The sequence below is a fragment of the Cydia strobilella genome, chromosome 8 (assembly GCF_947568885.1).
Source record: "Cydia strobilella chromosome 8, ilCydStro3.1, whole genome shotgun sequence".
In the NCBI taxonomy this organism is placed as follows: domain Eukaryota; kingdom Metazoa; phylum Arthropoda; class Insecta; order Lepidoptera; family Tortricidae; genus Cydia; species Cydia strobilella.
Window position 1 is genome coordinate 17,540,686 of NC_086048.1, and position 16,745 is coordinate 17,557,430.

General features: G+C 39.1%; 1 protein-coding gene across 1 annotated transcript; it reads right to left on the bottom strand.

Moving 5' to 3' along the window:
• Positions 1-126: 126 nt before the first annotated feature.
• Positions 127-9,623, bottom strand: LOC134743699 (2-oxoisovalerate dehydrogenase subunit beta, mitochondrial). Its single transcript, XM_063677302.1, has 8 exons — positions 9,225-9,623; positions 8,683-8,819; positions 7,645-7,788; positions 6,475-6,630; positions 4,435-4,606; positions 3,488-3,633; positions 2,113-2,199; positions 127-835 (listed from the first exon to the last, which is right to left on the bottom strand). The coding sequence occupies exons 1-8, from the start codon at positions 9,346-9,348 to the stop codon at positions 695-697; spliced, it is 1,107 nt and encodes a 368-aa protein (XP_063533372.1). The 5' UTR covers positions 9,349-9,623; the 3' UTR covers positions 127-694.
• Positions 9,624-16,745: the final 7,122 nt, after the last annotated feature.

Here is a 16,745-nt window from a genome sequence, read left to right on the forward strand (position 1 = left end):
CAAACTTTTGAATGCAGTTTACCTCAGTAGTCGGCAATGTAACGTAAATTGCATGCAAGTTCTTGCTAGTTTAAACCTCGCTTAATACGTTCCATGTAGATTGTAGGTATTAAAAAAAACAACGTAAACGTTCGAAAACACATATATTTATTTAAAAAATAATATATCAATAAAATTCACATTTGTACAATACAATACAAGATTCTTATAAAATAAAACTACTTATTTATATTCAACAACCATCTCCCAAGGCAAGACACTGGAATGTGAGGAACTTTTGCAATTCAAACTAACCCTTTACCAGGCTGAGGGAGATTACATTTCCCACATACGGCACACAAAACTCGTGTTCTATTTTCAATGAGTAAGACTTGTTTACCACGTACGACCACCACCACCACGTACCACGACTCGTACCGTGTACCACGTAGGTGGCAAACAAGCATGGGCCGTACGGTAAGCAGTCACCGGAGCCTATGGACGCCTGCAACTCCAGGGATGTTACATGCGCGTTGCCGACCTTTTAAAAACCTGTAGGTACTCTTCTTTTGTGAAGAACCCCATGCTATAGCCCCTCGAGAAAACCTCGGCAGGGAACTTATTCCACAGCCGCAGCGTCCGCGGGGGGAGATTGACACTCAATTGTTATTGTTGAACTGTCTGCCTGATAAAGGGTTAGATTTTTCGCTGGCAGTCAGTAATGTAGCAATTGTTTGAGGGCGCTGAAGCATCTCCACTTGTCGGGCAAGTACAGCGCCTCGAACACGTGCGGGAAGGGAGCGTCCCAGCCCGCCACGCGGGACACTGGCGCTTCCAGGTGCAGGAAGCATTCGTTCTGAAAAAAATAGCTCATTATTGTCGAGGCTCGGGAGTAGCTACTTGCTGGCTGAGGATTCGTTTTAAACGGACGACCTTGGGAGTCCGTTTAATTGAATCCGAAGCCAGCAAGTAGCCTTCCAGCCGAGTCATATATAGTGCTTTTCTCAAAAATGGCGCAATAAATACAAATATAATAGAAATATTTTACAGAAGCAACGTTCTTATGTATATATTTTCACAGAAAAAAGTAAAAAGATTTGCTTTGCCGCCGTTATATTTTTTTAATTAAAAATAGAAGTGTATTTTTCTCTGAAAATACGCCAACCTATTTGAGACACCTAAATAGTCGCGGTACCAACATTATAATAATAAGTACTGATCATATGTTTGTCTGTTTAATAGACCTATGCCTTCATTTGATATGGCCTCTTCAACTTTTAAAAAGTTTGGAACTCGACAAATGATGGAATTTGTACGCAACATTGCAGTCCTGAAATCGAGACTGCAATATTTTTAACTTTTTAATTTTTTGACTGACCATAAACTACGCACTTCGCGACCTACTTTTTAACCGGCAACGTTGACTTTGCCGTCCATTTTTGAGAAAAAGGTTTTACATTATATGTGAACTATTTAGAAAAGCGAAATTACACTAGCCAACAACACGTAGTAGGTACACGTGCAGATTTGTCTATCGGATACATTTGTCAGTATACTGAATGAACAAATAGAACCCACCCATAAAACCATTCCGGTCGCAGAATCGCAGAGAGTAGTAACTAAATGTCAGATGTATCGTAACAGTTACTACACTTTGCGACTGAGTACAATTTTGGTTACTTAGGGTCGGTTGCACCAAACTGTTTGTCATCGTTAAAGAGTTCGCTAAATTTTATTGTATGGAAAGTTTCGTAGTAAATTGCCGCGGCGCGCCGGGTGACGTTGATCAGTCTGTCAAGTCTGCGGATGGTGCAACTGGCACTTAGTGCGGTAACAGTGTGCACATAATGCGACCAGAATTATTTCAGTGACTAAGTGTTGTCGCCGTGTGTACACTTTTCGGTCACAACCTTTTTTATTTATTTTTATTTAAAAAAAAATATCAGGCAACAAGACCCATATTACATACCTTACAGATTTGTTACAGACTACATACATAATGTAAAAAGTTTATACACTACACCACGTGATCACCGATCAGCCGTCATAGAAAACGCCGGGACGCCTCGGCCCGGTCTAGCGTTGTGAGTCATTCTTAATAAGTTTATTTGCATCACTATAGTTATAATTTACCTGTATGGTAGCAGCTAATTCGGCACCGAAACCTGAAGTAAGAGGCGCCTCGTGAGCTATCAGGCAACGTCCAGTCTTCTTCACCGACTGCAAACAAAAACAACAATATCAGCAAACAGCTTAGACCATACATAAATAAATGCTCCAAGCCAAAACCTTATTTAAATATTATTTGAAACTTTAGTGTCGTTAAGATAGTAAGTCGTCTAACAATATAACAATGAAAGCAATAGAATTGTCGCAGGCAAATTAGCTCCATGCATGCATTTATTTTTATTTTTGGATTCATAATTTATATCGTTGGAACACCGGAAATGATAAAAATACTTTTGTAAACCTTAACATTATTTTATTAAAAAATATTTAAAATGTTGAACATTTTTGAGCGGTTGAAACGCTCATAATTTTTGGCGCGAATTCGACAGAGCGTGATGACGTCACACGTTGGGCGGCCCAACTGACGTTTGCTACTAATGACACTAATCTGTCGAACGCGTGACGTCACGTAGCGTTTCGCTCGCTAGCTTTTCGCGGGCAAATTTTTGTACTTTTTATTTATAATTTTAAGTAATTAAATGGTAAACAAGTTTGGGAACAAATCAAATTATTTTATTAAATATTTTGATTTGTGTTTTTTAAGTAGTCACACTACTATATCTAAATTAAAAACTGTAATAGATGTCATATATTAAAGAAAAAGTGACGAAGCCCTCCAGTGGTGAAGGCCGGATTCGAACCGGCGTCTTTAGCTATCGCGGCTAACGCCATGAACCCCTAGGCCACCCCGCCACAGTACACACACACACACACACACAGTACACAGTGGCGGGGTGGCCTAGGGGTTCATGGCGTTAGCCGCGATAGCTAAAGACGCCGGTTCGAATCCGGCCTTCACCACTGGAGGGCTTCGTCACTTTTTCTTTAATATATGACATCTATTACAGTTTTTAATTAAATGGTAATTTAAAAACGGAAATGCATTTGTAACATGATATAACGGTAACAAACATCCGAATAAAACATATTTCGTTCAAATATAAACTTCATGCATGAGGCTAATTGTAAGAATCCGCCGTTTACAAAACTCCTGCGACAGAAATATTCCGTCCGAGGTCCTAAAAACGCGACTTTGTGTCTCGCCCAGTCTCGCCTAAGCGATGAAATACTCAGTTTGAGGCCACTGCGTCTGCGTAGACGTGCTTGTGCGCGTTGTAATATAGGAAACCTTATGAGAGACGGCCCACCGTTAGCGCGACGTGTGCGGTGTGCGTAACTGCGTACGCCACTCTAACATTTTAGCACACGCAGCCGGTGTGCTCTGGCCCATATATTTTACAAACCGTCACTTAAATCAAAGTAGTAGTATGGCACTAACGTTGCAAACAGTCTCCTGGTCCCAGGGCAGGATGGACTGCAGGTCGATGACGTCACAGCTCGCCCCGAGTTGGTCCCGAGCCAAGTCCGCCACCTCCAGCAACACGTGCAGCTGTGTGCCCCAGCCTAGGAGCGTCACTTCTGACCCTGAAATAAACAAATACCTATAATAATAAGTATAGTCTATTTTTAGGGTTCCGTACCCAAAGGTATCCAACGGGACCCTATTACTAAGACTCCGCTCTCCGTCTGTCCGTCTGTTTGTCACCAGGCTGTATCTCACGAACCGTGATAGCTAGACAGTTGAAATTTTCACACATGACGTATTTCTGTTGCCGCTATCACAACAAATACTAAAAACAGAATAAAATAAATATTTGTGGGGCTCCCATACAACAAACGTGATTTTTTTGCCGTTTTTTGCCTAATGGCCCTTAGTGCGCGAGTCCGACTCGCACTAGTCCTCCACCGGCCAGTGGCGTAACTAGGGGTGGGGGGGGGGCAGAGGGGGCAAGTGCCCCGGGCGCCATCCAAAGGGGGGGCGCCAAAATGGGCAAAAGGCAGCAGCAGAGAAACTTTTGTCAGTCGTCGGGGGGCGCAAATTTCGTGACTGCCCCGGGCGCCATATCCTCTAGCTACGCCCCTGCCACCGGCACAGCTTCATTAGCGGAGCGGTACAGGTACTTTCCCATATTTGTGCCATATACAAACATAAAAGTAGAATTTTTGTAGTACTAGGCTTCCATGACTTCGAAATCGTTAGCGAGCCAAGTGCCCCCTATGAGAGTGATCTAAATAGACATTTCTTTAAACGCAGTATTTGTCTTAAGTAAAGGCTTAAGATAAATACTTTAAAGAAATGTCTATCAATCAGGCTTATTTTCCTTGAGACATCTGTTAAAGAGATTTAGAGATGGTCCTTTCGTCTTTATCTATAAGCCTGTTTACCTTCTCTAAGCAGTTGAGCCTGCCCTAGCGGTAAAGTATAGTCCTGCACCGGCACGTCCTCGGTAGCGGAGCGGTACAGGACCTTGGGTTCCAGGAACAGGCAGGGGTCCCGGGAGCGCAGACAGGACAGCAGGAGGCCTTTGGCGGCGATGGGGCCGCGGGGGACTACCACCTGGATTACGTTTTACATAGTTATACACGACTCATATCATAGAGTAACTGATACTAGAGCGTTACTGTCATAGTAAATTTTGTAACCCCAGTAAATTCACTGCCATCTGTCGACACACTTTAAAACTAAAAATAAAGATTTATAAAAATACGATAGAATGTATTTAAATATAGATAAATGATTTTTTTTATTTGCATTAATTATTTTTATGAGTTTGACCCATGTTCTTTCACTGATATGCGTTAAAATTGTTAAATAACAAACGAAACCGTCAACGCCATCTATACGACTGTAGGCCAAAACTAGTAGCGCCCTCTGAACGAGAATCAAATTTTCTTGATTTTCGAGGCACGTTTTTTCCTTAGACTGTATCCATCTATTACGGAGTTATATCTATCTTTGCTCATATTAAATGGCAGAAGATACTGTCAAACAAGGTCAGAACATACTACAGTACTAGCGGTACGCCAAAAAACTCTGGAAATTGTGTTAAAAGCATGAAAATCGGTACGATTGATCTTTAGGACATTGGAATCAATTTGACCTGTAGCACCAAAAAATAAATAAAGAAACGAGAGGAGTTAATGACGTCTTTTTTTTGTATGGGTAAAACAAAATTGTTTAGACATCAATCGTGTGTAGTAATCAATGAAAGGGTCTTTCGAGCCGATTTGTGAGCTGAATCGTACACTTTCAGACCAAACTCGTCATTTTCAGAACATACTAAACTCTTAATGCGTTACCTCTTTATCCCGTTTGAAAGAACGAAGAATTAAGAGTTTTTGACATTTGACTTTTTTTGTCAACTGTCAGTCTCCTTGAAAAACTTTTGTGAAGTGAATTAATGGTGTTTTGTGCAATAGTATTTTTTGTGGTTTAGTGCTATGTTCGAATTACTTCGAATTTAATAGACAATTACTAATAATCGTTTTTCTTCTTGAGTTTCCCGTGAGTACCTGATACAAAACAATAATATGTTTGATAACATAACGATAAAATAAGTGTATCATCATCTCTAGCGTTTGTTCCGATGGTCCCGACCCGACTTTTTGCCTTGGCTCGCTAAGGTAGCCTGGGGTCCGTTCGGTAACCTGATACCAAGAACCGGCGTGAGCTAAGATTTTACGAAAGCGATTGCCATCTGACCCCTGACCAATGCAACCAGTACATCGCTAAATTGAGATGGATCATGGAATAATTTTAATGTTTGTATGTATGTATGTATGTTCGGGTCCAATCTTGCAAGCTGAATTAGATGCACTGGATTGAACGGAAACTTCGCAACAGTTATGTCAGTTGGGTGATTAGGTGATCCGATGATACACACAGGAGGAAGCCATAGGAACTCCGTGATAAAACAACGCAACGCAAATTTATGACAAAATAGTACATTATGATACAAGTGTGCTAAGTTGGTCATTACACACGAGGCGATATTGTGCGCGCGAGCTGTAAGCGAGCGCGCAATAAGAAAGCCGATGTGTGTAATGACCAATGCACACGCGTTTCATACGACGTTTTTCAACACACTTGCGAGAAAAAAAAGAAACTCATTAATCAAATTTGAATAGTTAAAACAGTTAGTATTGTGTGTTGCATCTGTCATACTGCCGGCCGGGCCGCGCACCGCGCAGGCGCGAGGAGCGCGCCGGTGCCCGCCAGTCCGACCAATTAAAGAGGCTCCCTTTTCATGCATATTATTAGCAATCAGTTACCTTCTTAACTCAGTCGGATAATATAATGAAAAAGCACGAGTGGAATAATACACTGAAAGAGCACGCGTGTTTAATATCTAGGATTATGAGCAAAAAATCGGTGGAATAAAAACGTCGTTTTGAGCAAGTGTGTTGAAAACATATATTACTGACCCTAAGCCCAGCGGCGTGCGCGAAGAACGCCTCAGGGCTCTGCGAGTGGTACAGCGCGCCGTGCCCCACTGCGGCGCACGGCGCGCGCACCGTCAGGCCTCCGCACTCGAACTGGCCTCCGGAGCGGTAGCGATACTTAGCTGCTTCGTTCACCAACTGAAACATGAACAAACAGGTTATAGGTTCGTCGACGATTCCCGCTAATATAAAATTGGCGAAACCAAAAAAAATTAGGCGTTGATGGCAAATAAGCATACGACTGGTCTAATGGTGAGCCTGTTACTGAGAGGTGTCACATGTGGGGTTGCCGACCGTTTAGGAACCTAAAACTGGAATTTGAAGAACCCCATAGTACTTTGATAAAACTTCGTTAGAAAAATCCATTCTTTATGCGCATGGTATGCGGAAAAAACGTTCCAATCCACGTCATTTTTAGTGTTGTAAGACTATCTGTACAAATTTACCAGCAATTTCGAAACTAGGCCATATAAATACAAGGAAAGGAACGTTGATAGGAAATATGCTGTAAGGGAAGAGCACATGGATAAAATATTGCCAAATTAACCAAAAGGGAATATAACGCGAAACTCTGCGTAGAGGGCGCCACCCCAATCTGAGGGTCTATCGCGAAACAAGAAAATCGAAATTTCGTTATCTAACATCTCTGTCACTTGCATATTCGAGCGATACTGAGGCAGTTAGCGAAATTTCGTATTCGCGTTTCCCGGTAGGTCCTCTGTAAACAAACCGCCTTGATGCATCAATGTCACATTTTATTATCTCTTGAAAACTTGTCAAAAACCTGTTAAAGGTAGTATGTATAAGTTACTCTATAGTTTACTAAAAAGGCTAGTCCTGCACTCTGGTAGCAGAACATTGCAGTAATATCCCCTATTAGTATTAAATAAAAATAAATTTTAAAGTACATTTTTAAATAGATCCTGATAGCAATGTAATACGTAATTTTAGCAATATTCAGCTAGATATTAAGAGAATCAGTATGATATTGGATCATGGATTGTTTACCAGATCAAAGGCGGGAAAGATGTAGCCAGCAAACTGTATCTCTTCTTTAGCAGTGGCCCCAGCTGTGGCAAGCCCTATGGCAAACCCGGCAATACCCTGCTCACATAGTGGTGTTGAACACGTGATTCTTGCCATATTTCTTACCTGATCAAAGGCAGGAAAGATGTAGTCAGCAAACTGTATCTCTGCTATGGCGGTGGCCCCGGCTGTGGCGAGCCCTATGGCAAACCCGGCAATACCTTGCTCACATAGTGGTGTGTTGAACACGCGATCCTTGCCATATTTCTCCTTTAAAATAAATAGAAACGCATTAGCAGTTACAAAATGCTCTCAATACATTTCTATAAGCATTAACCTCAAATGCCAGTACTTTGAAATTTCAAAATCCTTTAACTTCAGTAACAGTTATTATGACACATTATAAATTTCTACATACTTTTGTACACTGGCACAGGCATAGATAATGATCGGTAACAATGGTTTAATTTCATGGCCGCATTGTCGAGTTAAAGGAATCAGTAAAGTAAAATTTAGCTTAAATTATTAATTAAAGTTAATAACCTTTATTGACCATCGGATTAAAAATTGTTACTTTCCTTTACTTAAACTCTACTGCGCTGCCATGAAATTAAAACATTGTTACTGATCACTAGCCATAGAGTAAGCTACCAGTACTGTTCTTGTCTTGTTTGGTCAGGACTGGACATTACCAGGCTGCTGCCAGATTTTGTAGCCTCCATCTTAGAAGCTGTTAAAAAAATTCTGTACCATTACCAGCTTTGTTTTTAGGATGGGGTTTCGTCACTCAGTGACTATGTCACCCCCGTAATGAGATCTAAAGTCATAATGTAGAAGTGCAGTATTACCTACACCACTACATTATTTTTAAGTATAGACCTACATCATCCTGGCCTCATCTCTATTTGTGGTTGAATTTAAAAATACCCTTTCCTAGAGGAACCACATTCCAACCACCTTCCGAGACCCGTCGGCTCGCTATGTAGCCATATTGACTATATTTATTAGAATATGGGTCCAGGTCTCGAAAGGTTAATCTAATGTTAAGGTCCTGCCTTGACTGCTTTAGGCTGTACATAGGCCATTGTTTCTAAGCAACGGAACTGTTCTAAAAATTTAGATTGACTTATCCACACAGTGCACATGCACATTTTATAAAATTACCTGTAGGCCTAGTGCACAACGGAAGACTCCTCCGAAGCCCACATCCTCACCAAACAGCACGGCCGAGGAGTCCTGCTTCAGTGTAATATCCATGGCATTGTTGATAGCTTGCATCATGTTCATTTTTGCCGTCTCACCTACAGCGAAAAAATGTTGATTACAAGGCATTATGCTAGTTTTAAATTTTGAAACCATCTTTATGTCTATAAAAAATCAACTCAATTAAAATTATACATTGTAACACAAAAGCCTTTTAGTATGCAGGTATCATATCTAAAGTAAGTTGGCATTAAAGTTACTGGTTGGTTGGTTACTGGTAATTAGCTAGATCTGTGAATGCTCACTTTTCAAGCATGATCTTGAACCTAAGTAGTATTATTTAGAAAACAAAATATTGATAATTGTTAATAAACTCTTATATTAATACTTAAAACATATGGTACTTTGAAAATACACAAATTACTCTACAGGCACAAGTTAATTTTAAAGTAAACAAGTGAATAACCTTAAAATGTATTCTTCATTAGACACAAACAACTTACCTTCGACCGGTTTTTCATTGTCAGGATAGTAAATAAAATGTGAGGATAGCCTTTTTGACCCATTGGACACAATTTTGGCACATCTTGTCAGCAAAACGAAGTTTTTTGTCACTGAACTCGCCATGGCTGTAAAAAGTCGACGTCTTAGCCACGACTGACGACTGACTCGGAGTTATTCAAGCAACTCATCTTATCAGCAATTCTAATTAAGCTTTGATTGTTAAACGCCACGCCACTGATAAACATAAAGATGTGACGAACGATATTGTTTATTTCTTCTTATCACTACGCTCCGTGTGGCATTTGGGCCTTATCTTTCACATAAGTTATGCAATTTTTAATATATGTTACCGTGATTTTATTGGCGATATTGATTTTCTTAAATTTTGATAAATCATGAAAAAGAAATATTTAAAAAAATTAAGATATCGAAATCAAACATTGCGTTTTTTTTTTACAATTATGGCCTAGATGCAAACATTGCGTTGGATTTGGCGTTTTTCACTTGGTTAAACGTGTCAATGTCATGTCATAAGTTTTGACGTTTAGTTGAGCAACCTGTTTATTTTTTGTGGTTGTATTTATAGTTTGACAAGCCACTTCCGTCAGTAGAAAAAGGCGGCAAATTAAAAAAATTGAGGCTCGAGGGTTATCGTCTCATAGAAAATTCGAATTTCGCGCCTTTTTCTGCATGGGATCTATAGTTGGTCAAGCAAATCTTGTCAATAGAAAAAGCGCGAAATTCAAATTTTCTATGGGACGATAACCCTTCGCGCCTACTTTTTTTTTAATTTGCCGCCTTTTTCTACTAAGAAGATTTGCTTGACCCACTATGCATACTATCCATATCCATACTAATATCTCTGCGAATGTCTGTCTCTCTATCTGTCTGTCGGTGTGTTAACTCTTCATGATTAAACCGCTGAACCGATTTAGTTGAAATTTGGCATAGAGATAGTTTGAGTCCCGGAGAAGGACATAGGATAGTTTTTATCCCGAAAATCATCCCTTAAGAGGGTAAAAAGCGGGGTGGAATTGAAATCCATACTAATATTATAAATGCGAAAGTCTGTCTGTCTGTTTGTGTGTTACCTCTTCACGATTAAACTACTGAACCGATTTAGTTGAAATTTGGCATAAAGATGAGTTCCGGAGAAGGACATAGGATAGTTTTTAATCCCGAAAATCATCCCTTAAGAGGGTCAAAAGCGGGGTGGAATTGAAATAATTAATGTAGTGCCTAATAATTTGTGTACATAAGCAGTTAAGCATAATAATATATATGCTCAAATTGCATGATTTCTATTACACTGCGGTTACTAAGTCCATGCAGACGAAGTCGCGGGCAAAAGCTAGTAAGTAATAGCAGCGTTTTACCTTACAATAAAACGCTTATTAAGCGAAATACCTTATTTGAAGCCTATATTATAATATTTGAGAGAGCGATGCAGTTTGTCAGTGACGAGCGGTTCCGGTTCATGATTGTGCTGACATCTACCGGCATGTTTCCACTTTACCAATTTCAGTTTTAACCCCCTCCAACTCCACCAGCGACCGTGGCGTGCGGCCTCGGATTTAGTTCATTGGGTCTCAAAATATACCATAATAAAACAAAGTTGCAATATACCACTTACCAAAGGGTTGAGTTCATTTATTATTCCGATGTGTAATAAAACAAAGACATACACTGGTATCACTGGTATGCACTGGCATTGAACTGTAAAGACAGTAGATGTTGCTATTTGCATATTGCATGGTATAGGTTAAAATGCAGCGTGCCAAAAGTACCCTCAACGGGCATAATAAAATAAAAGTGATGTGGTTTATTGCAACTGTGTTGTAGCCACAGGCGAAGTTAAAAATATAGGCTTCAAATAAGGTATTTCGCTTAATAAGCGTTTTATTGTAAGGTAAAACGCTGCTATTAAGCTTCTGTACCGTTATTTGAAGCCTATATTATAATATTTGAGACGTGTCTGTGATCGCCTGGTGGTCAGAAAACGCCAATGTGACTTATGTGACTCATTTATACTCATAAGTGAAACTGGTGGAAACAACTAGTACAAGTGCACTTAACAATCCGGGTACATGGATGAATGTGAAATAGACTAATGGGCTAAGTGTGAAGTGACATATTTTACTACACCTAATTATTTATAGGTGGGTAATTAGGGTCGTCAAAAACTGAATGTATATAGATATCAGTATGTTTATTAAAAATTATTTCTGACAACCTTATTATATTCTATTTCATCCATCCCACAAATGTATTCAGGCCATAATTTGTGTTTGTATTCTTTTTCAATATTTATTATTGTATTCAACGTATTTACCTTGCAACGAGGAAAATAAACCTTGATTGTTGAAAATTTTAAGTGTCATTTACCCATGTAATAATACCCGACATTAGTAATGATAAGGCAGGATACAATTTATTTTACAGGCACCCAAAAACGAGTTTTCAATACATTCCTCCGAGCCTCACTTGTTTCTTTTTAAAAGTCTTAGTATTTGAGGCAGGTAATTAACATGTAAAGTGCACTTGTCACCACAGTGTAAACGTGATCAGGGCTTTCGGTCAATCAATTAAAGGATTAACTCATTAGCTACCATTATTTTCTAGCTATGGTACAATCTTGAATAACAATTAGATCGTGAATGATATTATGTTGACAAGTTAATTTCGGTAGGGCTATAACAACTTTCTGTTGCCCATCTGAAGGAGTTACCTCAGCCAGGTACCCAACATGAACTCTCTGTCGTTGTGTAGGTACAGTGCTCAGCAGCTGAGCCTCAGCTATTCATAATGTGAATGCCCTTGTTATAGGTATATACATTTTGTATAAAACTAAACTTTTCTATGATAGTCGCTATGTTGGTAAAGCCTAACTCCACAGAGTATTCCAAAATATTCTAGGGCCTAAGCCCATACTAACCAACCTATTATGTGGTTTTATTTTATTACACGAGCAATAATTAGAGCCGGTATGGTATTAATCCGAGAGCTGTATTACCGCAAGAATAACAGTAAGATGTTCCTCTCATTACTATTTGTGAAAATATGTAACATCTTGCAAGATGTATATAATATTAGTATATTAGGGCGTACGACATATATAACTTAACTTGGCCTTTGGTTTTAGATTAAACACGTAGTGACCGTATCTGATCAAAGTCATAAGCAAGTGCTGTATTATTGGTAATAAAAACCCCGTAAATTCCGGTTAACCAGCTACAACAACTGAATCTAAGCTCTGTCCAGAGAATTGCTCTTCCGCTTGGTTCTTTGTGCCGTTTGATATTTTACACATTAGGTACTCTATTTGCGTTTCTGTTTAGCCAAGGTTTGGCCCGTGCATAGACGACAGATCTGCGTAGTGTTTCAAAACAAATATTTGCATTCGCATAATTTCAACCTATAACAGCCATGCTACCCGGAAGACGGCTACAAAGCTAGGGCGTTTTGTCTACAACAGCACCTTATTACGGGATTACTTGTACTACCCGTAGTGCAAGCTCAAGAAAGAGCAAGATATATTTATATATAGATTATAGATTTAACTGATGTTATTATCTGGCGGGTTAGGTAGGTAAGGTCAATGACCTTCGCGTGTAAAATGATCAGCCTTCAATCATTTGGCATTAAGCACCCTTCTTCTTTTTATGTTTTTGAAGAGAAACGAAAGAAAAATAGTGATGTAGCTTTCAAATGAAGTGCCTTAAAGTGTCAAACGTGATTTGAGCACCAATTCAACCTGCCGCCTGGGCTATGGCGCAGGCACCTAGCTTTAAATCTTATCAACCCTCTATATTAGGATGATTTAAATAATAGTTATCTGAGTGAGCTTACTGATTCGCGCATGTATTTGTACCATTCTCACAAAGCTAATACTGTTTTTAAAATATTGTTACCAAAAACAATAAATATGGGAGGAATTTCACCGGACACCATTAATGAGCATTAGTACAGTAATAACCATCGAGATTACCTTATTACTGCTTCCTGAGTAATTTTTAGCTTTTGATATTTAGAAACAAACTGACCGTTTTTTATATTGTTGGATTTTACCCATTGATACATGTATGTAAATTATTTCAGCTTATTAACTTAAGGGATTGGATCAGTTTTCCAGAAAATGACCTTTGTCCCCATTCCTTAAAAACGTGCGAGCCTGCGAGGGCTCTGTTGTTAACCTGAAGTTGTCTAGGGAATCTAGGACATTTATATCATTAACGTGTGTTATTCATCTGGATTGATAAACAAAATGGCTTTGTTTCATTTGGACTGATACTCTGAGTAGATGAGTTGCAATGTGAGAGTCATACACATTTTATACATATAGTAATTTGATTACCTCGTTCACGTCTTTCCTGAAGACAATGCAAAGTTAAGGGAATCTAAAGTTAACTTCTTACAATGCACCCTTGCAGGTGGGATACATTGTATCAAACATTTATAATTATATGCAGAGAAGGAACCTTTTAATGTTTTGACCCACATGGGATTAATCATTTAAATGATGAATTTTTGGCCTGAGCCAGTCAAGAGTAATGTATTTCTACCTTTTAATGAATGAATAAACTGAAAATGAATGAAAAAATTAACAACTTCAGGCACTAGTGGCCCATTAACTTGCAATCGCAATGACTTGCATCATATGTGGCGCCGGGGCGGCCCGCTGGTTTTGGCAAACAAAATTAAATTTTAAAATTTTAGTTCAACGATTAGTATCATGAACTTTATAAAATCGTGACCTTGGCCCTGGCATAGGAATTACACAATTATTTGCTTGATTGAATGAACCGCGTCTAAACCCACTTCTAACCTAATAGATTGGTTTGTTAAAAACGGGGTTCTTGGTGCTTATGGTGATTTCTAATCTTACTGCCCTAAAAGCCAGTTAACCCACTCAATGCCAGAGCGAACTACGCGTTGCTAGCGTAGCTAATAACACGAGAAAAACAGTATGTAGCGAAAAGCGTCTACGAAAGGGAACCCGCCTAGCGGGTCGCTGGCAGTGAGTGTGTTACTTATTTTATCTTTTTAGGGTCTTATAATATTAAGACTTAGGGTCTCCCCGGGAGAATTTAATGTTTATTAGTGAGGTGTGTTTTTGCAGCAAAACGAAAGTGTAAATAATTTCTCAAATGCCTTGCGTAGGCAGAGATTTACATGGAGGTGAATCATTTTTACACATTGAAAAACATGTTAAATAGATACTTGTATCATAATTGCTTTGTAGTAGCAATATTTGGTTAATAAACTCCTGAACTAATTGCTGCGCGCTTGCACAGCAGGCTAATGTATATTGCACGCCTTGCGCAGGCATGTTGTATGATATTAATATACTTAGCTTAAACAGTTTTAGTGTAACTGTAACTACTAAAAACCCAGTAACAACAGTTCCAGAACAATGTCCAACTATTAGCTTTTCGCCCAATGACTAATCATTTTTACACGCCTTACGCAGGCGGTAATAAAAGGTCTTGGCGTTTGGAGCCCTTTTGATTGTATTATACCAGTGTTATAGTATTTTGCTTCATCTACTAGCTTTTCATGATAATGAAACTCGCACGCCTTGCGCAGGCGACGGGTCTTCAGCTGGCTAAATAATAATATTCACACGCCTTACGCAGGCGGGAAATTTTAAGTATGTTATTTGAATTCTAAAGCATAGCACAGCATAGCTTAACAGCACATATTTTAATAAACTTTCCGGCAATACCCGCTTGCGCAGTGGGTAATTGCTGTAGTATTTAGGGCTTGGCGGATATCCATTATATAAGTTACGTTATGGTGGTAAATTTCTTCACACCTTTCGCAGGTGGGAAATCTTAGAGTATACTAAGCCAACATAATGCACCATTGTACTACTCTGCTTATGCAGCAGGAATGTATGCCTAGTGCAGGCAGCGGCTCCGTAACCACCAGACCTCCCAGCCTCAATTACGTTACTCAGTTTTTTCACAAGAGTTATTTTCATAGCAAAGGGTAAAATAGTGCCCCTCCTGTATGCTGTTATACATATACATATATATACGAAATCCAAATTTTGTATGTATAAAAATACTTATTAACCAAAATTCATAACAACACAAACTGGATAGAGATACCTCAGTTTTACATACAAGAGTTTCACTTTCCAATCCCTTGCTTGAACTAGCAGGCAGCTTTTAACAGCTAAGTATTTATTGTTAGGTACAAAACCTTTAATTGAAAATAAAATTCAAAGGTGCTGACGGTACCGTCACTACCGTACAACCAAAGTTGGCAATACTTAAGAGAAAACTTTCCAAAGACTATAGACACAAAGATCGAAAAGAGAGGATTTCGATGTAGGTTTGTTAGTTACCTTTCGCTCTTCAGAGCGGAAATAGAAGCCCAGCGACAGCTGGGCTTCGTCGACTTTAAGGCAGATAGGACCCTAGTTTGGAAGCGACTAGAGTAACTGTTTAATGGTGCCAATACCAAATATGGCATTTCTTTATTTTTGTGATATTTCGATTTCAATGCAAAGGAAAATAATTTTTATTACAGCAGCACAGTACCAGAAAATGTGGAAATGCACGGAAAATATCAGGTCATAGGTATATCTCACTATCATTAACACTGTAATTACTTTAGCCTAAAAATACTAAATGCAAACACACAGTGATTACTTGGCATAAATTACGACGTCATAGAGCGCGTCTGTTTAAGACCTTTGAAATTAGGCAGTTCTATTTTGAAATAGAAACCGTTATAACCTCCCTTTCGGAGGACACTAAAACGGAGGCCTATAAATTGCCATTTTCACTTTTTCAAGGGCCTGTTCCGTGCCTTAAGACTAATCGATTCACGGTAAACAAAATAATATAAAAGTCGCATACTTACGGCGACCGCTGCGCTGCGCTCGCGATGTGAATCGATCACGTGTCAGCTTCTCTAAACACGTTAACGAACCCGAGCTGTCCGTCAAATGTTTTAAATTTAAATTATATTAATAATCGAACGGTAACACCGTTTAAAAAAAAAAAAAAAATACTTTTAATTAGTACTTACAAAAAATTCTAAGAATTTAAGAATTTCTGAGAATTTTTTGTAGTGAACCGAACGTTCCGACAAACAGAACGCCAATGAACTAAATCCGAGGCCGCACGCCACGGTCGCTGGTGGAGTTGGAGGGGGTTAAAACTGAAATTGGTAAAGTGGAAACATGCCGGTAGATGTCAGCACAATCATGAACCGGAACCGCTCGTCACTGACAAACTGCATCGCTCTCTCAAATATTATAATATAGGCTTCAAATAACGGTACAGAAGCTTAATAAGTATAGGCCATAGGCCGAATCCTGCACCAGAATGTCAAGTTGCTCAAATTTGGAACAGCCCAATTCGAGCAAATCCACAAAAAAATCCACTACCGTAACATACATAAATTATACCTTATTACATTATTTTTTCACAATACACCTAACATAACGCTTTTTCTACTGATTACTGAAGAGAATGACTTGACAGATTATATATATGTACTTATAG

Bases quoted from the DNA above. Each gene is read 5' to 3' on its own strand.
- LOC134743699 (XM_063677302.1), bottom strand. From the start codon at position 9,348: ATGGCGAGTTCAGTGACAAAAAACTTCGTTTTGCTGACAAGATGTGCC. The intron at 7,789-8,682 runs GTAATTTTATAA...TTTATTTTAAAG, and splicing joins GTTGTGCACTAGGCCTACAG to GAGAAATATGGCAAGGATCG. The intron at 3,634-4,434 runs GTAAACAGGCTT...TGTTTATTTCAG, and splicing joins GGCTCAACTGCTTAGAGAAG to GGTCAGAAGTGACGCTCCTA.